Source organism: Ornithorhynchus anatinus, chromosome 1 (assembly GCF_004115215.2).
Source record: "Ornithorhynchus anatinus isolate Pmale09 chromosome 1, mOrnAna1.pri.v4, whole genome shotgun sequence".
NCBI classification, from domain to species: Eukaryota; Metazoa; Chordata; class Mammalia; order Monotremata; family Ornithorhynchidae; genus Ornithorhynchus; species Ornithorhynchus anatinus.
Window position 1 is genome coordinate 64,057,432 of NC_041728.1, and position 26,988 is coordinate 64,084,419.

General features: G+C 55.1%; 1 protein-coding gene across 1 annotated transcript in view; it reads left to right on the forward strand.

Moving 5' to 3' along the window:
* Positions 1-806: 806 nt before the first annotated feature.
* Positions 807-26,988, forward strand: part of KIF26A (kinesin family member 26A) — a 105,830-nt gene continuing 79,648 nt past the window's right edge. The window contains exons 1-2 of the mRNA XM_039913715.1: positions 807-944; positions 7,606-7,824. Coding sequence (XP_039769649.1) covers positions 807-944; positions 7,606-7,824 — 357 coding nt within the window. The remainder of the gene's footprint in view (positions 945-7,605; positions 7,825-26,988) is intronic.

Sequence of the window (26,988 nt, forward strand, 5' to 3'; positions counted from 1 at the left end):
GCTCAGGCCAGCTTAGGAGCTGCTCGGAGACTGAAAGCAGACAGCCCGGAGCAGAATGGTGCTTGGAGCCCCCTGTCTCCTCCTCCATCCTCCTGCCCCTCCCTTCCAACTCCCCTTGAAGGGTCTCAGCCTTCCCTGGGGGAGAAATGGCCAAGGATCAGCCCCCCTATTGGACCCGGGACCCCCTATAGGACCCGGGACCCCTCCCTCCCCTACTTGGGAAACATCTTCTCTTTGGGGTGGGAGAGGTGGGGTGGTGGGAGAGGTGGGGTGGTGGGCTCTGTCCCCACCCAACGTCCATCCAGACCCAGGAACAGCAAGGGGAAGGGGGTGGAAGGAAAGAGGAGGGAGAGGAGCCGGGGGGGGGGGCTTTCCGGACCCTGGGGTTTTGGGGGGCGGGACTCCTGGGACCCCCAGGCGACCTTCTCGTCCTGGAGCAGGGGTGGGGGGATCGGAAGGGAGAGGAAGGGGCCTATCCGAGGGTCTCCCCCCACCTCCTCCTCGCCCTTCCTGAGCCGCAGCCCCTCCCCCCGCAGGAGGGGGAGGGGAGAGGGGGAGGAGGGGAGGGGAAGGGGAGGAGAAGGGGGGCGCAGGGCGCGGAGCGGAGCGCGGCGGAGGAGCTAAGCGCACGGCGGAGCCCGGAGGGGCGACGGGCTCGGGGGGTGGGGGTGGGGGGGGGGAGGGGGCTCTGGAGGATTCGGGGTGGGGGGTTCCTCTCCCCCCCCCAGGACCGGCACCGGGGTCCGCCGGGGGTCTGGGAAGGGCCCTCGCCCTCGCCACCCGGACCCGCGCCGTCCCCGGGCACCATGGCGCTGCCCAAGCCGGCCGAGCCCCCCGCCGGGGGTCCCAGGACGCCCTCCAGCCTGCTGGACATCGGGGCGCTCTGCCTGGACTCGGACATCATCCTGGGGTTCACCAGCCACCTTCTGCGGAGGAGAGCCAAGGTAGGGCACCGTGCGCCCCGCGGGGACCCCTCCCGTGGGCATCTTCAGGGGCACCCCCCTCCCCTCCCGTCCGGACGCCCCCTCACCCTCACATTGGCACCTCCGGGCGGGGGGAAGGGGCGCTGGGCCGGTGGGCAGCGGGGTGGGTCTTCTTCCCTCTTGCAACGGCCTCCTTCTTGCCCCCACCACCCCGGGAAAGTTGGGTTCGGGAGGATGGGGAGGGATGGAGGGCTTCTGAGAAAGGGCCGCCCCCTCCCCAGACCAGCCCGGGTGCCCCCCATCCTTTCCTTCCCCATTCCGCTCTTCCTTCAGCACCGGGAGCCGTCCGGAGGTTGCTCGCGTTATATCGAGATACTCCTACTCCGCGGGGGACTCCCCTAGCCGCCCCCTCAGCCTCTTTCCTCCCCGGCTCCTCTCAGCAGCTGCCAACTCCCTAGAGGACTTTTTCTCTCCCCCCGGGCGCCCCCATTTTCCCCTCTCCCCCCTCCCGAGTCCTTTACTTGGGGAGGGGGCGGAGGGGTTGCCGAGGGTCCCGGGGAGAGGCAGTGGATGGAAAAGAGCCGGGAGGGGACGGCGACCAAAGTTAGGTTGGGAAGAAGGGGATGCGAGGGTGGGGGGTCGGCGGTGGGGGTGGGGGGTCTGCGCTCTAAGAGGGGAGAGGGGCGCATCAGGTGGAGAGGGAAAAGGGAGGAGGAGGAGGAGGAGGAGGAGGAGGAGGAGGAGGAGGAGGAGGAGGAGGAGGAGGAGGAGGAGGAGGAAGAGAAGAAAGAAAAAGAGGATGAGGAGGAATGGAAGAAGTGGAAGAGGAGGCTGAAGGGAAGAGGAGGAGGAGGAGGAAGAGGGGGAGGAGGAGGAGGAAGAGGGGGAGAAGGAGGAGGAAGACGAAGAGGAAGAGAAGGAGGGAGAGGAGGAGGAGGTGGAAGATGAAGAGAAGAAAGAAAAAGAGGGTGAGGAGGGGAGGAGGAGGAAGAGGAGGTGGAAGGGGAAGAGGAGGAAGATGAAGAGGAGGTGGAAGGGGAAGAGGAGGAAGATGAAGAGGAGGAGGAGAGGAGGAGGAGGAAGAAGAGGAGGTGGAAGAGGAAGATGAAGAGAAGAAAGAAGCAGAGGAGGTGGAAGAGGAGGATGAAGAGAAGTAAGAAGAAGAGGGTGAGGAGGAGAGGAGGAGGAGGAAGGTGAAGAGAAGAAAGAGGAGGCGGAGGAGGAGGAGGGAGAGGAGGTGGAAGAGGAGGAGGAGGAGGAAGATGAAAAGAAAGAAGAGGAGGAGGAGGAAGATGAAGAGCAGAAAGAAGAGGAGATAGAGGAGGAGGAGGAGATAGAGGAGGAGGAGGAGGAGGAGGAGGAGGCAGCTCCCATATTGTAGTAGGTGGGGGGAAGGGTAGAGTCGGCGCGGTCAGCGGTCGGTGGGTGCGGAGTCCTGGGTCCCCGTGGTGGGGCGGTTGTGGGCCGGACTCCCGCTCCGCCCGCCCCTCACCAGCCCCGGCGCAGCTCCTGGGGGACAGAAACCGGCCCGAAAGAAACTTCACGCCCCGCTTCCCTCCCCTCCAACCCCCTCACTGCCTCCAAACCCCCCCAGCCCGGCGGCCCGTGGGGGCACGGGCTAAGCGCGACGTGGGGCAGACCTGCCTGCGCCTTCATGCGGGGAGGGCCTACTAAAAAACCTCCAGGGACACAGAGATGCCGCTGCCTTGGGCCTTCTCTGTGTGTGTGTGTGTGTGTCTGTGTTCATTCATTCATTCATTCAATCAATCGCATTAATTGGCGTGGGTTCAGTCACTCATTCATTCATTCAATCGCATTTATTGAGCGCCTACCGGATGCAGAGCCCTGTCCTGAGCGCTTGGGAATTACAGTTCAGCGACAAATAAAGACAACCCCTCACCAAAACGGGCTCTGTGTGTGTGTGTGTGTGTGTGTGTGTTCATTCATTCAATCGCATTTATTGAGCACCTATTGGGTGCAGAGTCCTGTCCTAAGCGCTTGGGAATTAAGAGTTCGGGAACAAAATAAAGACAACCCCTGCCCCAAACGGGCTATGTGTGTGTATGTATGTGTGCGTGTTCGTTCAATCGATCGCATTTATTGAGAGCCCTGTCCTAAGCGCTTGGGAACTACAGTTCCAGCAACAAATGAAAACACCCCCTGCCCAAAACGGGCTGTGTGTATTGGTGTGCGTGTTCATTCATTCAATCGCATTTATTGAGCGCCTACTGGGTGCAGAGCCCCGTTCTAAGCGCTTGGGAATTAACGGTTCAGCAACAAATAAAGACAATCCCTGCCCACAGCGGGCTCCGTGCTTGTGCGTGTGTGTGGTTGTGTGTTTGAACAGGGGGACCTGGGGGGGTCGTCCGAGGATGGATGGGTCTGCGCGAGTGGGCGCAGCCAACTTGGGGTGCGTGGAATGAAGGCAGAGCTGCGATTCATAAATCCTTCTTTCCGGATCAAGGGGGTGTGTGTGTGTGCGTGCAGGAGTGTGTTTCCGAGTGTGTGTGGTTGTGTATGTGTGTGTTTGAGAACAGGGGCCTCCGGGGGAGCGCCCAAGGACTGGCCTGAGCGAGTGGGTGCAGCCAACTTGGGGTGCGTGGAATGAACGCAGAGCTGCGATTCCTAAATCTTTCCTTCTGGGACAAGGGTGTGGGTGGGTGTGTTTGTGCGTGTGTGTGAGCGAGAGAGAGTGCGGTAGAGAGGGTGTGTGCGCCAGCCCGGAGTGTGTCAGTGTGTCATTGTGCCTCTGGGGGGGTGTGTAGTTCTATGTGTGTGTGTGAGCGGCAAAGGGAGAGAGAGAGGGCGCGGTAAGAGCGGGGGGGTGTGTGCCCGAGGCTGGAGTGTGTCAGTGTGTCAGTGTGTCTCTGGGTGGGTGTGGAGCTCGGTGTGCGTGTGTTTGCGTGTGTGTGCACGTGTGAATGAGAGAACGGCAGAGGGAGAGAGAGAGGGCGCGGTAGGGGCGAGGTGTGTGTGTGGGTGAGGCCAGAGTGTGTCAGTGTGTCAATGTGTCAGTGTGTCAGTGTGTCTCTGGGTGGGTGTGGAGCTCTGGGTGCGTGTGCATGTGTGAATGAGAGAGGGGCAGAGGGAGAGGGAGCTGTAGGAGCGGGGGGGGGGGGGGGGGGGGGTGTGCATGAGGCTGGAGTGTGTCAGTGTGTCACTGTGTCTCTGGGTGGGTGTGGAGCTCGGTGTGTGTGCATGTGTGTGTGCATATGTGTGTGCATATGTGAATGAGAGCGGCAGAGGGAGCGAGGGAGAGCGCTGTAGGAGCGGGGTTGTGTGTGCGCGAGGCTGGAGCGTGTCGGTGTGTCAGTGTGTCTCTGGGTGGGTGTGGAGCTATGAGTGCGTGTGCATGTGTGAATAAGAGAGAGGCAGAGGGAGAAAGAGAGGGCGCGGTTGAGTGTGGAGTGTGTCAGTGTGTCAGTGTGACTCTGGGTGGGTGTGGAGCTCTGTGTGGGTGTGCACGTGTGAATAAGAAAGCTGCAGAGGGAGAGAGAGAGGGCGCGGTAGGAGCAGGGGGGGTGTGAGTGTGGGATTGTGGAGTGTGTCAGTGTGTCAGTGTGTCAGTGTGTCAGTGTGTCTCCGGGTGGGTGTGGCGCTGAGCTCCGCCGGCAGATGGCGCTCCGGGAACGGGGACGGGGAGGGGAGGGGTCGGGCCTGGGTGGAGCCCATCCCCCTCCCCTTTCCCCTTCCCCCTTCTCCCCCCTCCTGCCGGTCACCGGACCCCCCGGGGAGGAAAAAGGTGATGGAAGAGACCCCCTCCCCCCTCTCCACTCCCCTTCCTCCCCCCCAACCCCCAGTTGACATAGACCCTGACACCCACAATCCCACCCAAACCCACCGACGCTCCAGCAGGAATAGCCAGGCCCAGACAGACAGACCCGGCCCCCCTCCCAAGACAGAGACACCCAGGGACACACCCGGAGACGCACACACACACCCAGAGAACCCCAGCCTGGCACATGCAAGCCCAGGGACACACGGGTAGACGAGTACCCACAGGGACGCGCGACCCAGTGGCCCGCCCCTACAAACCCAGACGCGACAAGGGGCTCACACCTACACTATAATGATTATTATCATTATCATTATTATCATCATGGTATTTGTTAAGCGCTTACTATGTGCCAAGCACTGACACCCACAGTCACACGCAGAGCAAAAGGAGACACGACACTGGGCCCAGACCTACACGATGACACCCAAGGTAACACGCAGACCAAACCCCGACACGCCACGGGGCCCACCCCTACACAGTGACACTCACGGTAACACGCAGAGCAAACCCCGACACGACAAGGGGCCCACCCCTACACAGTGACACTCACGGCAACACGCAGAGCAAACCCCGACACGACAAGGGGCCCACCCTTATACGGTGACACCCACGGTAACACACAGACCAAACCCAGACCCGACCAGGGGGACGCACCCACACAACGACACCCACAGTAGCACCCGGAGCAAAACCCAGACACAACTTGGTGTCCACACCTACAAAATGACACCCGCATTAACCCTGAGACACGACTCAGACACGACAAGGAGGGCGGGGAGGCTCACCTCCGCAATGACACCTACAGTAACACACACAGACGCGGTCCTGTCTTTTTGTCTCTCTCTCACACACACACACCCCTCCCTCTTCCAACCTCAACTCCAAGGTTGTGGACATCCCGCCCCCACGCTCAGGTCTCCCTCTACCCAGATTCCTCGTGGGCAGTGCCAGGCCGGCCAGGGCAAGGGGGCATGGATTTCCTCACTTCCAAGAGGGGATGAGTGGACCGGCCCGGCCCCTGAAGGTCACGCCCCCGACAGGCCCAACTCTATAATAATAGTATTTATTAATTGCTTACGATATGCTGAACCCTGTTCTAAGCGCTGGGATGGATACAGGGTAATCGGACTGTCCCACGCGGGGCTCACATTTTTTAAGCCCCGTTTTTCCAGATGAGGCGACTGAGGCCCAGAGAAGCGAAAGTGACTTGCCCAAGGTCACCCGGCCGACAGGCCTTTGCAGTGAGCCCCGCTGCCCCGCCCCCTTTAAGTCCAGTCCACTCCAGACCACGCCCCCAGCAGGCCCCCTATAATAAGAATAATAATGTCGGTATTTGTTAAGCGCTTACTCTGTGCAAAGCACTGTTCTAAGCGCTGGGGGAGATACAGGGTCATCAGGTTGACCCACGTGAGGGTCACAGTCTTCATCCCCATTTTGCAGATGAGGTCACCGAGGCCCAGAGAAGGGAAGTGACTTGCCCACAGTCACCCAGCTGCCAAGTGGCAGAGTCGGGATTCGAACCCATGACCCGTGACTCCCAAGCGCGGGCTCTTTCCACTGAGCCACGCTGCTTCTCCATAGAGCGGCCCCCCGTCCCCCCGTCCCCGCCCCCCAGCAGGGCCTGCCCCCCAAGGCCCCGCCCCTATGGACCGCGCCCCCGGCAGGCCCCGTCCCCTATAGACCTCGCCCCCTATAGGCCCCGCCCCTGAAAGTTTGTTCCCGGAGCTGGGGCCGGAGGGCGGCTCAGCAGTGGCAGCGCCTGGACGGGCAGGGGCAGGGGCAGGGGCAGCGGGGGCTCCGGGAGCCGGGCCCCGGACGGTCCCCGCCGCCATTCCTCCCCCTCCCCGGCCCGGCCTCCTGCCGCCGGCCATGGCCGGCCGGGGCCCCCCCCCTCGCCGTAGCTCGCCCCCCGGTATAACGCTCCCCTCGCGGTGGGCTGGGGGCGGGGGGCTGAGACGGGATGGGAGAGAAGATGCTGCTCGGGGTGAGGACCCTCAAGTTGGCGGGGGGGGGAGTGAGGGTGGGGGGGGGTCCTGTACCCCGGGTCACCCTTCGGGGTCGAGGGGGAGGTTGGGGTTCGCTTTGGAGGGATTGGAAGGTCCGCTGGGGATGGGAGAGGGGGTGGAGGGGGTGGGCTGAGAGGGTTAGGGATCCTATACCCCGGGTCACCCTTGGGGATGGGGGGGGGTTGGTCGGGAGACCCGAGGGGGCCCGAGGGGGGACGGTTGGGGTTCACTCTGGGGGGGACTGGAAGGTCCGCCGGGGGTGGGAAAGAGGGTGGGGGCGCTGGGGGGGGGGGTAGGGGGTCCTATACCCCGGATCACCATTGGGCGTGGGGGGAGGTTGGGAGACCCTATGGGGCTTGGGGAGTTCACTCTGGGGGGACAGGAAGGTCTGCGGAGGGTGGGACGGGGGTGGGGGTGCTGAGGTTGGAGGGAGGGAGGGAGGGGGACAAGGGGGGTAGCAGATCCTGTACCCGGGATCATCCTTGGGAGTGAGGGGGGAGGCCGGGAGACCCTCCGAGGCTCGGGGGTGGGTTGGGATTCACTTTGGGGGGACTGGAAAGTCTGCCAGGCAGGGAGCCGGGATGAGGGGGGTAGGAGGGAGATGAGGGGGGTAGGGGTGGGGGTGGCTCTATACCTTGGGTCACCCCTGGGGGTGGGGGAGGTTGGGAGACCCTCTATAGCGCTCTAGGGAGGGTTGGGGTTCGCTTTGAGGGGTGCCGGAAGGTCTGCGGGGATCAGATGGACGGTTTGGGATGCGTGGGGGAGTTGGACGTCAGATTTGGGGGGTGGGTTTCGGTAGGTGGGTACTACCCGCTGCCCCCAGGTTGGAGGTCTGGGGGCCGACGGGGACTGTGCCTGACGTGGGGTCCCCCCATCCCCGTCCCGTGTCTCCCCGCAGGTGGCCGAGGGCGGCCCCGGCAGGACCGGACCCGGCGAGGAGCGTTGCGGTAGCCGGCCCGCCCCCGAGGGCGCCGGGCCCGGGGCCGGACAGGGCGGCGAGCCTGCCCACTGCGAGCAGGCCGGGAGAGGAGGCTGGTGCCACCACTGCCAGACCAAGCTCACCGAGCTCAAGAGACAAGCCTGGAAGCTGGTCAGCGGGCCCGGGACGCCTCTCCTGGTGAGTCCGGCTGGGCCGGGCCCCTCTCCGGAGGTGGAAGGCCCCGTCTCCGACTCATTTGCTCTCCCTGCCGATCGCACTTGATAATAATAATGCTGGTAGTTGTTAAGCGCTTACTATGTGCCGAGCACTGTTCTAAGCGCTGGGGTAGCTACAAGGTAATCGGGTTGTCCCACGTGGGGCTCACGGTCTTAATCCCCATTTTACAGATGAGGTAACTGAGGCACAGAGAAGCAAAGGAACTTGCCCAAAGTCACACGGCTGATAAGTGGCGGAGCCGGGATTAGAACCCACAACCTCTGACTCCCAAGCGCATGCTCTTTCCATCAAGCCACACTCCTTCACGCTTTACTTCCCTGGCTTGCTCTCAGCTGGCCTGGGAACGAGGGAGGACTGGACCGGGCTTTGCCTGCAAGGGGAGGGACAGGCCCGGGTAACCTGGCTCTCAAGGGAGCGGGGCGCGGGTTCGTCTGGAAAGCTGGGCTCCTGAGATCCCCTACGTCTGGACCCCCTGGGTGTGGGAGGGGAACCCACTGTTGGGCAGGGATTGTCTTTATCTGTTGCTGAATTGTGCATTCCAAGCGCTTAGTATAGTGCTCTGCACATAGTAAGTGCACAATAAATACGATTGAATGAATGAATGAACCCCGAGTTCTCGGGGTGCCCTCCTGGTCGGGGTCTGCCATACCTGAGCACTCGTGGTTCCTCCAGCCCCCCGCAATATGGAAAAGTGGGCTCCCCCTCCCCCTCCCCTCCGGCCAGAGCTGCCTCCTGGGCCTGGGTCCGCTCCCGCCCTAGCAGGGCCGGCGCCAGCCCCCTACCCCCCGTCCACGAGCCGGAGCAAGTGCCTGCTTCTTCCTGGTCTTCCCTGCCAGGCTGGTGACCTGCCTCAGTGCCCCCCTGCCCAGCGGGCCACCCCTCGGGGCTGCCTGGCCAGGAACTGGGGCCCGACCCCGATCCCTGGAAGCCGCATATTGTCCAGCGCGAACAATGCGAGGCCGCCTGTTTATGAGGGCCTCGCCACCACGGGGCTTCACGGAGGAAGCCAAGCCCTGCTGGACCTCCATTCTCAGGGAAGGGGTTCCTGGAAGGTGGAACGGTTCCCATTGAATCTAAATATAGTCTTAGGACTGCATTGTGTGGACTGAGGGAGGGGTGTGTATGTGTGTGAAACCACATGGAGGTGGCCTGCCTGGGCACCGGTCACGGATGCCAGGACGCTGCAGACGCAAGTCCGAATTTCCCTTCGTCCATTCCTTAGTCCAGTGCTCCACGCACAGTAAGCGTTCGAAACCCGTCAAAGGGCAGGGACTGTCTCGATCTGTTACCGATTTGTACATTCCAAGCGCTTAATACAGTGCTCTGCACATAGTAAGCGCTCAGTAGATACTATTGAATGAATGAATAAATGCCACCGATCGATGGAGTGATTGAGAGCCCCTCCAGATGCAACAGCACGCAGAAAGAGCTGACTTCTCCGGGCATCTAGCGGGGATCTGCGTCTTGGGGTAGCTGGGGGCGGGGTTGAGTGGATCCCTGGTGGAGACAGCTGGCTGGATGCTCAGATGAGGAAATCTGTTTGATAGGAGCCCAACCGGGAGAGACGGACACTCTCTTCGATAAGGTCTGGATAGTGGGTAAACTGAGCCCCCCCAGGACCCATTAAATGGGTAAACAGGGAACTGCCCTGGTGGGAACCGTCTTGACCGGCTAGCTTATTGTGGGCAGGGAACGTGTCTACCAACGCTGCTGTATTATACTCTCCAAAGTGTGTAGTATAGTGCTCTGCGCACAGGACGTGCTTGAGCCCGTTGTTGGGTAGGGGTCGTCTCTATCTGCTGCCGAATTGTACTTTCCGAGCGCTTAGTACAGTGCCCTGCGCATAGGAAGCGCTCAATCGATACGATTGAATGAATGAATGAATTAATTAAATGCCATTGATTGATTTCTGGAGGGGCAGTAGAAGGGTGGAAGTAGGGGAGGGGAGGGCAGGGGGGAGGGTTGGGGGTGGGAGGAGCAGGGGGGAGGTGTTCCAACTGGCTCAGCAAGGTGGAAAAGGGTTTCCTTTGAGCCCTGCCTTGCCAGCACTGCAGAAGTGCCACAGCAAGGCAAGCGTTGCCCCGGATTCTCATCTTTTTATTTATTTTTAATGGTCTTCGTTAAGCGCTTACTGTGTGCCATGCACTGTACTGAGCATTGGGGTAGATACAAACTAACCGGGTTGGACGCAGTCCCTGTCCCACGTGGGGTTCACAGTCTTAATCCCCGTTTTATAGATGAGGTCACTGAGGCCCAGCCAAGTGACGTGATTTACCCAAGGTCACGCATCGGACAAGTGGCGGAGCCAGGATTAGAACCCACAACCTTCTAACTCCCAGGCCCGTGTTCTATCCATTAGGCCACGCTGCTTCTCAGTGTGCACAAGTGCTCAGGGGTGCAGGGAGTGTGTGTGTGTGTTTGTGTACGAGTAAAGCATCCTGAGCTACAGTATCGCTCAGCCAGTTCTAGCATCGGTAAACTTGTTTCCACCCTCCTTAAACTCACGTCTCAGCTTGGCTCGGTGGAAAGAGCCCGGGCTTGGGAGTCAGAGGTCATGGGTTCTAATCCCGACTCTGCCGCTTGTCAGCTGAGTGACAAGTTAGTCATTTAACTTCTCTGTGCCTCAGTTACCTCATCTGTAAAATGGGGATTGAGACCGTGAGCCTCACGTGGAACAACCTGATTACCCTGTATATACCCCAGTGCTTAGAACAGTGCTCTGCACACAGTAAGCGCTTAACAAATACCAACATTATTATTATTATGTCTCCATCTGCTCAGTGTATTTATTTTGAAGATGTAAATATTTTTCTGTTCTTTCCCCCATTACAATGTAAGTTACTTATAGGCACAGAATGTGTCACTTGGTTAATGTGTACCACAACAAAAGGTACTCTCCCAAGCACTTAGTACAGCGTTTTGCACACAGTAAGTGCTTGATTAAAAAAACGCAATTGATTGATTGAAAAGGTCTGTCAATAAATGCTACCACAACTCCTGCCGGAGCGTGGGGAAAGGGAATGGGGTGGGCTAGGTACCGGTGAGTGACGCCACACTAGCGTTTCCCTCTGGCTCTGGTTAGTCACCGAGTCTTTGAACAAGAGGTTTTGTGTGTTTTAAACAAACAAACCAACCGCCCCCCAGGCGCTTCTGCCCCTGCCAGGGAAGAGAGGCCTTTGCTGGGGATCCATCCGGGCCCGAGGCAGGGGAGAAGCCTTGGCTTCCAGTCTCATCTCCACTCCTGGGATCTGGGTCACCAGCAGTGGGGTGGGAGGGGGCAGAGTCTGCAGGTCACTCCCCTTTGGGACCTGAGGAGAAGGTGGGGGAAGAAGAGAGTGTTCTATTCCCATGGACCGGCGAGGTAGAGGGAAGACTATAAGCAGCGTGGTATAGAGCACGGGCCCGGGAGTCAGGACGTCATGGGTTCTAATCCCGGCTCCACCACTTGTCTGCTGTGTGGCCTTGGGCAAATCACTTGGCTTCTCTGGGCGAGAGAAGCGTTCCCTCATCTCTAAAATGGGGTTAAGACTCTGAGCCCCAACCTGATTTGCTTGTATGCACCCTACCACTTAGTTCAGTGCCTGGCTTAACAAATACCGCAATTATTAAACTAGGGACAGAGAGGAGATTTGAGCATGTTGGACGGTCCATCCCCGACTATGGGAATGGGTGTTCAGGAGGGCACGCCATTCCTCTGAGCGGCTGGTTACTGCCGTCCGACACCGAGCCCTGGGCCACACGAGTCTTGGAGCTGAGGCGGGGGGTGGGAGGGCTGTCCCTCAGGGCTGGTGGTCTCTGACACGGTAACAGCCTGCCCTCTCCGGCTCCCGGTTAGACGTCTGGGGTCAGTGGGGCTTTTCCGAAGCTGCGCTGTCTCAGAGCGGGAGCCGGTGGTCTGGTAAGGCTGATCATATGCTCCCGGCAGAGGCCAAGTTGTCCGTGTTGGAAGCCCAGACAGGAGAAGCCCGTTGGCCATGTCGGGTGAAGTTGAGTCGCCCCTCTACCCCCAGGCCCTCCGATTTCATCCTTTCCTTCCTGGTTCCCCCAGGGCCCTGCCCAATTCCTACTGGTCCTGAGCTGTGGGCATTTTAAGCCTTGGGGCTCCGCCGATTGAGGGAGTGAGCCCCAGCCCGGCGGAGGGGCAAGAGGGGCGGGGAGCACCAGCCCCCGGAACTTGGCTTCAAGGTGGTTCCGGTGAAGGGAGGTTGGGAGTCTGGTGGGGTGAGGCGGGAAAGTGGGGCGACTGCCAGCTGGACGCCAGAGCAGACAGTGGCAGGACGTTGTTTCTGTCTGGCTGTCACAGGGAAAGCTGGTGTGTGAGTGAGAGAGTGTGTGTGTGAGTGCCTGTCTGTGTAGTCTCCTGCCCTGAGGAGTATCTGATCCCAGTGCCCCCGGGGGAGATCATGGAATGTGGCCACTTCTCCTCCCCCCTCCCCTTCCCCTGCCTGAAACCTCGCACAGACAGAGGGAGGGAGGGCCCCTGTTCTGTCCCCAGTTATCGAGGAACGGCCGACATCTAGCCTAATGATACTTCCTTTACTCACTCCTTTACACTCTTAGAAGGAGTTTGCAGACCCAAGGGAGTCTGTGAAGTGGTTTGGGTTGTTCTTCCTCAATCTGTTCCCTGTCCCTACTCTCCCCCTCACCAGAAGGCCTCCAGGCAGACACTGGGTTCTATGGAAATAAAACAAGGCCCCAGAGTCAGCCCTGACTCTCCAGGTGCTAAATGAACCTGAGAAAAGTTTTCTGTGACGATAACACCACTCTGGCCGGCCCCACAGTCCATCCAGCCCAGGATCCTGTCTCAGACAGTGACCCCAGGGTGCTCCCAGGAACTGTATGCTGGTTGTCCTCTTGGAAACCCACCTTCATAGTTAAGGATGGACCATTCAGGACTCTCCCTCCAGCGGTCCAGCATGGACCATCCAACACCCTTAACTCTCTCCTCTCCGTCCCTTACTCTTCCTCCATTTACCTAATCTGGACCATCCAACCACCCCCAAACTTACCCCTCTCCTTCCCTGACTTTCCTGCCAGTGACCCAACTTGGATCTTCCAACACTCCTAACTTTCCCCTCTCCATCGCTGACTCTCCCTCCGTTGGCCCAGGATGGACCATCAAACACCCACATCAGCCACACCCATAACATCCCTAACTCTGACCCAGCATAGACGGGCTCATCCATTGATTTACCCCCACCCCTCTGGGACCTGCTGGTGCTTCCAGCCCGCAGCTTTCTGTGGACGTGGATTTGCATGCCCGCCCTTGGGTTTGATCGTGCTGGCAGAAATGCTGCACCCCACAGGGATGTGGCGAGTGCAGATGCAGTGGCATTTTGGCACGGAGCACGAGCGGCCCTGCTGGGCGGGAAAGGGCAGGTTAAGCTGGGTCCAGGCCAGCCACAGGGATCGTATTTAACGTTCGGGCTTTATCACACCGATGTGTGCTCCGAACCAATCTGGAAATGAACTCCCAGAGTTAAGAAGGATACCAGAGGCCCTCGGTTCTGGTCTGTCCAATCCCCTGCCGTTATACATGAGAATGTCTAACCCACTCCCCACTCCCAGGGCAGGTTGGGGGCTGGTCAATCAATCAATTTGTCAATCAGTTGGTAGTAAGCGTGGAACACTTATTGTGCGCAGCAATCAATCAGTAGTATGTATTAAACTCCTGCAATGTGAAGGGATTTCTCTGGGTGCAGAGAGAAGCAGTGTGATGTAATGGAAAGAGCATGGGCCTGGGAGTTGGAGGTCCTGAGTTTTCATCCCTGCACTCTCACTTATGGGTGTATTACCTTGGGCAAGTCACTTAACTTCCTGAGTTTTCTTACCTGTAAAATGGAGATTCGCTGCCTGTTCTCCTTCCCTCTTCTAAGACTGGGAGCCCATGTGGGACTATGCCCCAACTGATGATCTTGTATCTACCCCAGCACTTAGTACAGTTCTTGGCACATAGTAAGGCTTCACAAATACCGCAATTATTATCATCATTATTATTTTCACAAGCACTTGAATACATTGGAGAAGGAGACATGCTGTCTTACAGAGCACTGAACTAAACATTTGGGGAATTATATTGAAATAAGAGACGTGGTCCTGGCCCTTAAAGTCTAACAAAGGAGATGGCCAGGCTCAAAACATTCACTTACTGAAAGCACAAATATGGATACTAAATAGTTACTTGTAAATTAATATGAATTGAAAAAATGCTTAAGTGCTAGATAATTCCCTGAAGGTCTCTGGAGACAGAAACTCCACCCTCTCCATTCACTCTCTTGCTTGCATAGAAGCTTTTAGACAGACCCGATAATGGGGAAATGAATTTCAACCACAGCAGGAGGTACTTCAGTTAGATGTAAGGAAGGACTTCCTGATTGTTAGTAGGGGTGGGTGGGGGGCAGGGGAGGAAGGGGGGGTAATAAAACCATGGGTTTGATGGTTGAGGAAGGGTGTGGTGCCTCCTTGTAAGGAAAGCTTTACTCACTGGTCCCCAGGAGAGTTAGTTGCTTACCAGTCTGGAGGCAGGGGGCTGGACTGGTTGGCCTCCTGAAGCCCCACTGGATGCCTCCCCTGCCCCACCCCCAGCTCTAGGCTCTGGGAGTCTGGGCCGGGACTAGCAGTTCCACACTTCCAGATCATCTGGAGCTGAAGATGCAGCCCACACACAGGAGATTCCCTCGCCTCCAGAAGGACGCTCAGAGACAATTTAATTAAAATTCTCCCTTTCCCAGCATAGGCTTTCTGTAAGTCCCTGCCTGGATTCCTTCCTGCTGAGCCTCGGGGCCTCCACGCACAGGCAAGGTTGTGGGGAGGGCCTGGCACCCCCTCCCCCGCCACCATCATGGCTTCAGGAAGGAGCAGGTAGGGCGGCAGGGGAGAAATGCTTATGTCAGACGCTTTTTGTTTTGTTTTAGGAAGGAAAATATTTGTGTAGACACGCAAACCACAGAAGCCTGTGCCAGGTTCTCATTCTGTCACTGGGCCGGATCACTCCCGGAGCGAGGCTTGGGGTGGGATCCGGGCTCCCAGCTTGGGGACAGTCATCTCCCCTCCCAAGAAGTGAGGCTTGGGGTGGGATCCAGGCTCCCAGCATGGGGGAAATCATCTCCCATCCCTGGGAAAGGGCGGCTGAGTCTCTTCCACGGGACCTCCCCGTTAGGTCCCACGGAGACTCAGTGGACATGGTCCTGTGGAATTTGAGTAAGAATTCAATATAGTCTGTGTGGCCTTTTGACTATTTTCTGGAGCGCCTTCCCACCACTTATCACATTCGGTCCTTGTACCCTCTCTGGGAGTCAGGGACAGAGACTTCTCCCCATTTTACAGAGGAGAACACTGAGGTCCAGAAAGGTTAACTGACTCGCCTGAGGTCGCACAGGAGGGTGGTGGCCAATCTGGGATTAAATGCCAGGTCTCTGGTCTCTGAAGCTCTTTTCCCCAGCTTGTGTCAGGGCTCAGAGGCTTTGGTACACTAGCGTAGCGTTTTCATTTCCATCCAAAACTCCTGGGGCTGATGGCGGGGTGGGATGGGGAGCGGGGAAAGCGTAAGGGCTTGGGAGTGATTTGGGGATCATCATTATTCTTTGGCTGGTGAGGGGTGCCACCCTTTAGTCGCTCTCTAAGTTCCCTCGCCCTGGAATGTACCCCATTCCACTGGGGAACCAGAGATCAGAAACCCCAAAATGGTGAATGGTCCCTCTTTGACCTGCCCAGTGCCTGGAGCTGACAACCAGGTTTTGGACTTGTGGTATTTGTTAAGTTCTTACTGTGTGCCAAGCGCTGTACTAAGCGCTGGGCTAGATTCAAGACAATTAGGTCGGAAGACATCCCACCTGGGACTCACAGTTGAAGTAAGGAGAAAAACAGGAATAATAGTACCGATTGTAATAACCACAGCTGTGGCATTTGTCAAGTGCTCACTATGTGCCAAGCATTGTACTAAGCGCTGGGGTAGATACAAGATGATCAGGTCAGACACAGTCCCTGTCCTATGTGGAGCTCTCAGTCTAAGGGGGAGAGAAAACAGGTTTTGAATTCCCATTTTGCAGATGAGGAAACTGAGGCTCAGAGAAGTGACGTGACTTGCCTAAGGCCACCCAGCGGGCCAGTGGTGGAGCAGGGAAGGCTTTTGGGGGAAGCTGGTGGTCCATCCAGTGGTGTGACTGGCCTTGGTTTTTCACACCAACAACTCTTTTTGTTCACTCACCTTCCTCTGGCCTCCCTCGCCTCCGGGGACTGAGGCTTTCTGTGCCCAACTGAATAATGCTCAGGGCAGAATCTCTCTTGATCTGCCAACATCAAGAGATGAAGTGTGTGTAAATGTCCCCGGTTCTTGTGAATCATGGCTTAGGATCAGCCTTTCAGAGCGAGCCCTTTGAATTTGGTAATCTGATCTGTATTTCTCAGACGGCACCCGCATTACCATATGTCAATACCTGTGCTGAATTGATTAGAGCGGCAGCCAACAGTGAGAAAATGATCAATTTTCATTTCGCTCCTAGCAAATCTTCTGCTAACATTGTTGGGGGATTTTACGCTATCCAGCGACGTCGCTGGGAAAATTGAAACCTGATTCCTCGACTCCGGGCGGAGCTGGGGCCGGGCATTCAGGGGGAGTGTGCAAGCCAAGAATGGGTTCGTTTTCGCAGTGCTCAGATTAGCCACAGCTTCCGTTGAAAGGCGACCTGGCAAATCCGAGAGCCATCCCATCCAGCTCATTAGATACCTACAGGAAACGTTTGCTTAGGTTTCAGCTCTAATTTTTATTTTCTTCCTGTCATCCCGATTGCCTGAGCTCATTGTATAGGCCTAATCCTTCCCTGTCTTAAACCACTATTCATTACCCCATTCAGGCAAACCATACATATTCAGGGACCTTAATCGTTCCTCAGAAAGCAGCCCTCCCGTGATTCAACCTCTTGGCGTTCCATTTTTGAATTTCTTTAGGTTTCTGCATATCTCTTAGTTTGATGTCTAAAGGGATTTGTGCTGTTTCTGGGATGCCTTTCTCCAGACTTGTTCTTTTCCCTCTTTTCTGCATGATCTGGAGTATCTGGGGGTAGGACCCCAAATGTCCTTATGCATATGATCAGGCACAACGCTACCCTAAGTCTCTGTCACCTACAGAGGCTCCGGGACAACTTGGAGAAGCTGAGTGCTGGTTGCTCTCCTAGACACCTGCCCTCATGGTTAGGGATGGACCTTCCAACATCCTGAACTCTCTCCTCTCCAATTCTGATTTTCCCTCTAGTGATCCAGCACAGACCATCCAACATCCCATCTCTCCCCCTCCATCCTCGACTCGCCTCTAGTGACCCGTTGTGGACCATTCAACACCCCTAGCTCTCCCCTCTCCAGCCCCAGCTGTCTTCCAGTGACCCATTGTGGACCATCCAACACCCCTAGCTCTCCCCTCTTCATCCATGACTCTCCCTCCTGGGACTCAGCTTGGATCACTCATCTATTGGTCTTTCCAACCCACTCTGGGACTTTGCTGTTGTTTCCAGCTGCACAACTTCCTGTGGGTACAGAGTCTATGTCTTCCCCCTTAGCTGGGGGAGGAATGTTACCTTGCCTTGTTTACTTATTGTGAACCTGCCCTCCTCCCAATCCGATGTGTGCCCCTTGAGATGGTGGGATGGGATTTGGAGAACAACCACACCCTTCCTGATTCTGAAAACTCCAGTCCTGTCCCCTCTCAGGCTGCATCTCTCGAGACTGCAGGGTCCTCACCCTTTTCATCTTTCCTCAAATGGAGCTGCTCTGTTCCCCCGTTCATCCCAGCTGCCCTATCCTAGGTCGCCTCCATCTCTACGTGTCCTCACTGTGATGCAGCAGCCAAGTCTGCACACAGTGTCCCAGGCCTGGCCTCCTCTCTCCATGTCCGGGGTGGGGCTGGCTGGCCCAGTGGTTTCCCTCTGTGCATTCTTTTGCACCACAGCCTTCCCCCCACCAACCCAGGGTACCAACCCAGGGTACCCCGCCTCTCCAGCCTCCTAAATTGGCTCCGGATGATTTTTCCTGAGGTGCCGGAACTTTCATTTTCCAAATTAGATCCTATTCAGGAGCTCTTTCTTGACACGATTCTATCCGACCCCCGCCCCGGGCCCTTTATGAGGTGTCACTGCCCTTGAAGGTGTTTGAAACCCCGTCCAACCGGAGGGAGGTTCACCCCTTCTCTAGATCCCATTTGAAGATATGACATAAACACAGGATGAAAATCAGACCCGCCTTTTAATCGGATTCTACTACTACCTCTTGCCTTGAGTGAATGAGCAAGCTATTGTTTCCAAGGCCCAGTGGACTCTTTCCCAGCCAAACCCAGGGCTTTATCCTTGTGGAGAAGCGTTCAGTTCTTCCCCTCCTCAGGAGCTGGGAGAAGGGCGCAGGGAAGGGGGAGGGATGGGGCTATCTCCTCCCTCCTCCCTGTGCCCGAGCCCCATCCCTCCCCTCTCCCAGACCCCACCGGACTTAGGGCTGTAGCTTTGTGGACCTGAGGGTGAGACCCTGATCTGACACCCAGGGTGGAGGGAGTATGGGGGAGATGGGGGGAGGGAGCCCCGTTCTAACCTCTCTTGGGTTCAAAGGGGAGAATCGAGCTCCTCCTGGGGTGTCTGCACTGGGCCTGCCCTGGTGCCTCATTTTTCATTCCCAAGAGATACTCAGGACAGCCAGGCCGCACTTCTCCCAGATGAGAGAATCCGGCCGGCACGGGCTCTCTATCCGTCAGGACCGAGGCTGGGGCAGGTTCATTCATTCATTCAAGTCAGTTGTATCTATCGAGCGATTACTGTGTACTAAGTGCTTGGGAGAGTATAATATAACAACCAACAGACACATTCCCTGCCCACAATGAGCTCACAGTCTAGAGTTGTGGCTTGGGGGCTATCAGAGCTTCAACCCTGCCAAGCTCTCCCACCACTGCCATATTCCCACTCTTGGGCAAGGTGCCCTGCTGGGCATAAGAGAAGCAGCGAGGCCTAGGGGATAGAACACAGGCCTGAGAGTCTGAAGGACCTGGGTTCTAATCCCAGCTCTTCCACATAATAATAATAATGGTAATGGTATTTGTTAAGCGCTTACTATGTGCCAAACACTGTTCTAAGCGCTGGGGTGGATACAAGGTAATCAGGTTGTCCCACGTGGGGCTCACAATCTTAATTTTATAGATTGTGATGAGGTACCCGAGGCACAGTGCAGTGAAGTGACTTGCCCAAAGTCAAACAGCTGACAATCGGTGGAGCCGGGATTAGAACCCATGACCTCTGATTCCCAAACCCGGGCTCTTCCCACTGAGCCACGCTGCTTCTCTGCTTCTTCACTTGTCTGTTGTGTGACCATGGGCAAATCACTTAACTTCTCTGTGCCTCAGTTCCCTCATTTGTAAATTGGAGATTAAGACTGTGAGCCCATGTGGGACAGGGACTGTGTCCAACCCGACTTGCTCGTACCTAACCCAGTGCTTAGTACAGGGCCTGAGATAGTAAGCGCTTAACAAATACCACAGTTATTATTATTATCTGGACCGATTTCACCACCTCCCACCTGTCCTTCCTCTCCCCTACTGCCTGGGACCTCACCGGGATTTTTGGTACAGTGGACAAGGCAGATGTAGAGGGACGTGAGGTGGGAGACCTTTCGAAGATCGGTTGCACACTGGCTGTCTCCCGATCTCCCCCTCCCCACTTCCCAACCCGTGGATTCCTCTGGAGAGTCCCCGGGCTTCTGTGGGTAATTGCCAGTTCTCCGGGGAGTTAATGAACTGGTTAGGCAAATTAGCTTCTCCGGCGGCGGAGATAAGGCCCAGTCGGCTTCCTTTGTTAATTCCCACCGGAATGCGATTACGGGGCCTCGGCGTTCCACACCGGGAGTGTACGGAGGCCCCAGTGAGCGCCGCCTTCCCCGTGCCAGTTGCCCGGTGGATATTTTTTTGTTAAATAAACTCCGCCTGCCTTTGGAGGCAGCTCCTTGCGCAAGGCCGATTGATGTGGTTAGACTTCTTCTCCCGGATTAGGCCTGGAAGAGGGTGTGGGGGCGACGGGCCCCATGGGAATAGTTTGCCTCCCGGTTCAGGGTCACGGTGAACAGGTGTCTCTCTGTGAGCCCGCCTGCTGCAATCTGGGTGGGGGCCGGGAGGTCGAGTTTGGGCGAATAGTGAGGTTGGGCAGTGGTGGTGCCCGCCAGAGGAAGGAACCGCTGTGGGGCTGGGAGTTGAGGGAGCTGGGTTCCCACCCCGTCTTGGCCACCACCTGGCTAAGTGACATTGGGCAAATGGCTTTCCCTCTCTGTGACTCTGTTTTCCCCATCTGCGGGATGGGGGAGGACCTGAAGGTGAGAGAGGGAATCCATCGATGGTATTTATTGGGTGCATACTGTGCAGCGCACTCTGCTATGCACTTGGGGAAGATCTCGGAAGGGACTTGGGAAGGAAAGAGGTCACCGGAAGACCTCCTCATCATACGCTGGGGGTCTGGGAGCTGCAGGCGAGGGGATGGATAGACTGTAAGCTCACTGTGGGCAGGTAACGTGCCTACTAATGCTGTTGTATTGTACTATCCTAAGTGCTTAGTACAGTGCTCTGCACGCAAACACTCTGGGCATGTCAGTCCCCTCCTCAAAAACCTCCAGTGGTTGCCTATCCACCTTGGCATGAAACAAAAACTCCTCACTCTTGATTTCAAAGCTCTCCATCACCTGGCTCCTTCCTTCCCTACTCCCTTCTCTCCTTCTATAGCCCATCCCGTACACTCCGCTCCTCTGCCGCAGCTAACCTCCTCACGGTCCCTCGTTTTCTCCTGTCCCGCCGTCGACCCCTGGCCTACATCCTACTACTGACCTGGAATGCCCTCCCTCCTCATATTCGCCAAACTAACTCTCTTCCCCCCTTCAAAGTCCTACTGAAAACTCCCCTCCTCTAGTAGGCCTTCCCAGACTGAGCCCTCCCTTTCCCTCTGCCCCTCCTCCCCTCCCCATTCCCCCTACTCCCTCCCTCTGCTCTACCCACTTCTCCTCCCCACAGCACTTGTGAATATTTGTATATATTATTTCTCTATTTTATTAACGATGTGTATATATCTATGATTCTACTTATCTTGATGGTATTGATGTCTGACTAATTGTTTTGTTTTGTTGTCTGTCTTCCCCGTTTAGACTGTGAGCCCGTTGTTGGGCAGGGATTGTCTCGATCTGTTGTCGAATTGTACATTCCGAGCACTTAGTACAGTGCTCTGCCCACAGTAAGCGCTCAATAAATACGATTGAATGAATGAATGAACGAAGTGCTGAATAAATACCACTGATTGACTGACTGACTCTTTAGCCAGAGAGACTGGAATCCCTGGGGTACTTCATGGTGGGCTCAGAGGTGCTTAGCCCCGGCCCCTTTAAGGAAGCCATTCACTCCTTAGCTTCCCAAGGGAGGCTGAGGGCAGCTTGTGTGCTGCCTCGGTTGTTTTCAAGAGGTGGCATTCTGTTCAAGTTTCCTCTGTCCCGGGAATGAGTGTTTAAATTCTCCGGAGTGGGATGTCGTCCTCTCCCACGGAGTGGGATGCCGTCATCTCCCGCCCCGTGACGTGGGCTGCTAGAGCCACACTCCTGGAAAAGTGGGGAAAGATGGACACAGCCTGGTCCGAGTGATTTCGCGTGGTTCCTTTCTCTCCTTTTGCCTGTTGAATTGAAATTCCATGGAAAGGAAGTCTAGGGCTTCAGCCTCTCTGAACCATGGATTTTTGGTGGGGTGAGAAAGAAGGCAGAGATTAGGGTGTGTGTTCTCCTCCCCTGGTGGGAGTGGTGGGGGTGGTAATGGCCTTCTGAGTAAGCTCCTTCTCGGCGAGGAATGTGACTACTAACTCTTCGGTACTGTGCTCTCCTTAGTGCTTAGTACAAGTGCTCTGCACCCTGTAAGTGCTCAATAAATACTATTATTTGACTGGTGGAATAGCAGGCCAGCCTAGAGGCAGGGGGAAGATGAGGCCCTCCAGGCCTAGCATTTGCAGTAATCTTCCCTCTGGCAAGAGTTCTGTTGGGCCCCCATTCTTTACAATGATTCCTTCCCCATCTTCCCCCCAGCCATATATGCCCCCCACCTCCCAGGTCTGGGACAACCCAGGTTTGTTCTGCCTGAGGCTGACACACTCCCAAGTTTCCTGGCTCTGCCCCTTGTTTGCTGTGTGACCTTGGGCGAGTCACTTAACTACTCGGCCTCAGTTTCCTCAACTATAAAATGGGGATTCAATCCCTGTTCTCCCTCTTACTTAAACCGTGAGCCCCATGTGGGACGGGGACTCTGTTTGACCCGATTAACTTTGTATCTAACACAGTCCTTAGAAGTGTTTGACACATAGCAAGCATGGAAACTGCACCCAAAGAGAATAGACCACCCTGGGCGCCTGTTCGATGCCAGCTCTGCCCCAGGCACCAGGTGGGCATGGCTGCCACTTCGGGAGAAAGAATAGAAGCAGTATTGCTTAGTGGTTGGAAGTCGGGCCTGGGAATCAGAAGGACCTGGGTTCTAAACCTGGCTTTGCCATTATCCGCTGTGTGACCCTGGGCAAGTCTCTCAACTTCTCTGTGCCTCAATTACCCCATCTGTAAAATGGGGATTAAGACTTTGAGCCCCACGTTGGACATGGACTGTGTCCAACCTGATAAGCTTGTATCTACCTCAGCACTTAGTACAGTGCCTAGCTCATAGTAAGCGCTTAACAAGTGCCATAATAAAAATAGGTCTGGTCTCTAGGTGCGGCTGTTCATTCTCAGTCTCCTTCATAGCCTACTCCTCTGCCTCTCACTCATGAACTCTGGGGCTCCCTCAAGGTTCAGTTCTTGTTCTCCTATTATTCTCCATCTACACCCATTCCCTTGGAGAGCTCACTTACTCCAGTGGCTTCAACTACCACCTCTATGCAGATGATACCCAAATCTACATCTCCAGCCCTGATCTCTCTCCACCTCTGCAGTCTCACATTTCATTTTGCCTTCAAGACATCTCTATTTGGATGTCCTCCCATCACCTCAAATTTACCATGTCCAAAACTGAATTCCTTACCTTCCCACCCACACCCTCTCCTCTCCCTGACTTTCCCATCACCGTAGTTGGCACCACCATCCTTCCTGACTCACAAGACCGTAACCTTGGCATTATCCTTGACTCCTCTCTCTCATTCAACCCACATATTCAATCCATCACTAAATTCTGTCGGTCCCACCTTCACAGCATGGCTAAAATCTGCCTTTTCCTCTCCATCCAAACTGTTGTACGTTAAGAGGGGCACTCATCCTATCTCGCCTGGATTACTGCATCAGCCTTCTTGCTGACCTCCCAGTCTCCTGTCTCTCCCTATTCTAGTCCATACTTCACTCTGCAGCTCAGAACATTTTTCTACCAAAACCTTCAGGACATGTCACCCTGCCTTCAAAGAAACTCCAGTGGTTGCCCATACACCTTTGCATCAAACAAAATCTCCTCACCCTTGGCTTTAAAGCTGTCCCCTCCTACCTCACCTCGCCACTCTCTTACAACCTAGCCTGCACATTTCATTCCTCTAGTGCTAACCTTCTCACTGCCTGCTGTTGCCTGTCTCACTGCAGACCCCTGACCTACGTCCAGCCTCTGGCCTGGAACTCCCTCCCTCCTCAAATTCGACAGACAATTACTCTCCCCCGCTTCAAAGCCATATGGAGGGCACATCTCCTCCAAGAGGCTTTCCCAGACTAGGCTCCTCCTTTCTTCTTCTCCCACTCCCTTGTCCATCGCCCAGACTTTCTCCCTTTATTCATCACCCCCTCCCAGTCCCACATCACTTATGTACATATCTGTAATTAATTTATTTGTATTGATGTCTGTCTCCCCCTGTCTAGACTGTAAGCTCATTGTGGGCGGGAAATGTGTGTGTTTATTGTCGTGTTGTACTTTCCCAAGCAAAGTGCTCTTCACATAGTAAGCCCTCAATAAATACGATTGAATGAATGACTGGAAAGGTGGCACAGCCTGAAAACCCTACAGATAGTTTTAGTCATTTTCAGGCTAACAAAAACTTTCACTAGCCCATAAAACCTTCTGCAGTCCTGGAACTGATGCTTTCATCAGTGGGGAGCTTTAGGCTTCTGCAGGTCAAATCCCACTGAGGGGCAAATTGACGATTCCCCAGTGAATTATTTTCAACCTGGAGCCTGTTTTACTCTAGAACAGGCCCAATTTCTTTCTGACCCTAGATCCAGATCCCAGAGCTGGGAGCATGGTGAAGGAATTGGGATGACCCGTCTAAGCACCAGTGAAGCCAGATTGAGGCTTTGCCTCATTGCCAGACTAACCAGTGTGTTGTTCCTAAGAATTGGTGGTAATCTGAGCCAAGGGGAATTTTCCCTGAGGAAAACTGGCAACCTCTTGACTCTGTCTGGATTCTCTGAAATCAAGCAGGTCTCATTCCTGGTAGGAATTCATTTTCAAGTTTGCTTACATAATGCAAGTCTCCTCTTTCTTTGCCCCCTTTTCCTCCTCCTTTCTTCTTCTTCCTCATCCTCCACTCCTCTGCTCTTCCTCCTCCTGTTTCTCCTCCTCCTCCTCTTCTCTCCCTCCTCCCTTTTCTCCTTTTCTTTTTCCTCCACTTCTTCACTCTTCCTCTTCCCTTTCCTTCTCCTCCTCCTTCTCCTCTTTTTCCTCCTCCTCCTCCTCCCATTTCTCCACACTTTTGCCTAAAGGCACATCATGCCAGGCAGATATATTTTGTGTTTGGGCTTGTTTTATGTCCTCTGTGGAAGGGAAGCCCTTTATTGCAGTCGAGCTGCATCCTTAATGGCTGCAGGTTAACACCCCTAGGTGAGTTGGAGAGCCGGTGATATTTCCCACTTTCCCTGAAGGTGATCATACGGGGAGGTGTCTTCCTCCTAGACCCCAGAGACTTGTATGCTCCCAAAACACACCAATAAACAAAGGTGTCTCAGCTGTGGTTATCTGCAGGAAAAATCAGACTTGTTAGAGCACGCGCAGGGAAAAAAAAAGTCCATGTTAAATGAGGTGATCCGGCAAGTTGGCGGCCAACTTCAAAGTTAGAGAGGAAAGTTTCAGGGAATCTGATTCATGCTCCAGAGAAGCGGAGGTTCAGGACTCCCCAGGGTTCCCTCGGGGATTTGTGCTGGAGAAGACTCACAGAACTGCCCAGGTGTTATGTAGATGATGTCAAAACCCACTCCTTTGTGTCTTATTTCAATTTGATAGTATTTATTGAGCACCTACTGGGCGCAGAGCTATGCGTTAAGTACTTGGGAGAATATAGTAGAAGTTGAAGGCATGGTTCCTGCGTGGCCTACTGGAAAGAACATAGGGCCCAGGAGTCGGAAGACCTGGGTTCTAATCCCGACTCTATCACTTGTCTGCTGTGTGACCTTGGACAAGCTACTTAACTTCCCTATGCCTCAGTTTCTTCATCTATAAAATGGGGATTTAATACCTATTCTCTCCCCTACTTAGAGTGTGAGCCCCATGTGGGACCTGATGATCTGTATCTATCCCAGTGCTTGGTAAAGTGCTTGGCACATAGTAATTACTTCACAAATACCATTATTATTATTATTTCTGCTTTCGACTACCTTCCAATATAAATGGATGAGAAAGGGAGACACGGCTTTTTTAGGAATAGGGAATGGGAACAAAGTTACACTTGTGAATAGCAGCAGTATGAGAGGATAAATCGATGAATCCATGAATGAAAATGGACATAGATCCCTGTATACATGAGAACTAAGACTGGCTGATGGGATACACTGAACTGGTAAGGTGGGGATTAATCAGGGAAGGTCTCCTGGAGAAGGTGGGATTTCAGAAGGAACTGGAGGAAAGGGAGAAATGTGGAATAGCGGTTTTGACAGGTCAGGAAGTTGCGGGCAGGGGAAAGAAATGAAGGCTAGTGGGAAACAAGGGAAGGTTAGAGTGAAACAGAGGGAAAAAGCAAATTTGAGAGAAGTGAAGGGAGAAAAGTGGGGAGATCTGGGTGAAGACACCAGATAAGTAAGAAGGAGGGAGGTTGTGGAGAGCCTTGAAGGCACACTCTTACGATGCCGTGGGGGGCAAAGCCAGATCTGGCTCAATCCAATAGCCTCTTTGAGGGCAGGGAACGTGTCTACCAACTCTGATGTCTTGTACGCTCCCAGGCGCTTAGTAAAGTGCTCTACACCCAGTAAATGTTTAATGAATAGGATTGATTGATGGGAAGAAAGCTTTTCAATGGTGGCCCATGCCAATGCTGGCATGAGGGAGTGGCTGGGAATTTTGGGAGCTTATTCTCAGGGTCCAGTGGTGTTGGGAAGCTCTCTGTTTCACTCAATGACAGGAAGGCCAATGGGGCCAAGCTTTTGCTATAAAAGCCTGGACTTTAAAGGAGTTTGGCCCTTTCCCTAGTTAACCAAGATGAAATTCAGAGGAAGCAGGTTTAAGAAAAGAGGTTCATCCCAGGAGGCAGCAGCAGAACCTTTTAGTCCCTGTTTGCCAGGTTGTGGTGTGAAATATCAACCAGTCAATCCTTTTTATTGAGTGCTTACTGTGTGCAGAGGACTGTACTAAACAATTCTACATAATTGGTAGAAACATTCTCTGCCCACCATGACCTCACAGTCTAGCTGGGGAGACAGACATTCAGGGGGTGGGCACGATTTGGGTGGGATAATAATAATAATAATAATGTTGGTATTTGTTAAGCGCTTACTAGGTGCCGAGCACTGTTCTAAGCGCTGGGGGAGACACAGGGGAATCAGCTTGTCCCACGTGGGGCTCACAGTCTCAATCTCCATTTTACAGATGAGGTAACTTGATAAGGAGTTCTGTTTTGGACATGTTCAGTTTGAGATGATGGCAAGACATACAAGAAGAGATGTCTTAAAGTCAGGAGGAAATGCAAGACTGCCGAGAGGGAGAAAGATCAGGGCTGGAGATGTAGGTTTGGAAATCATCCTCGTACGGGTGGTTGTTGAAGCCATGGGTGTGAATAAGTTCTCCAAGAGAGTGGGTATAAATAGAGAATAGAAGGGGACCCAGAACTGAGCCTTGAGGAACTCCCACAGTTAGAGAATGGGAGGCAGAGGAGCCCATGATAAAGACTGAGAATGAGTGGCCAGAGACATAGGAGGAGAACC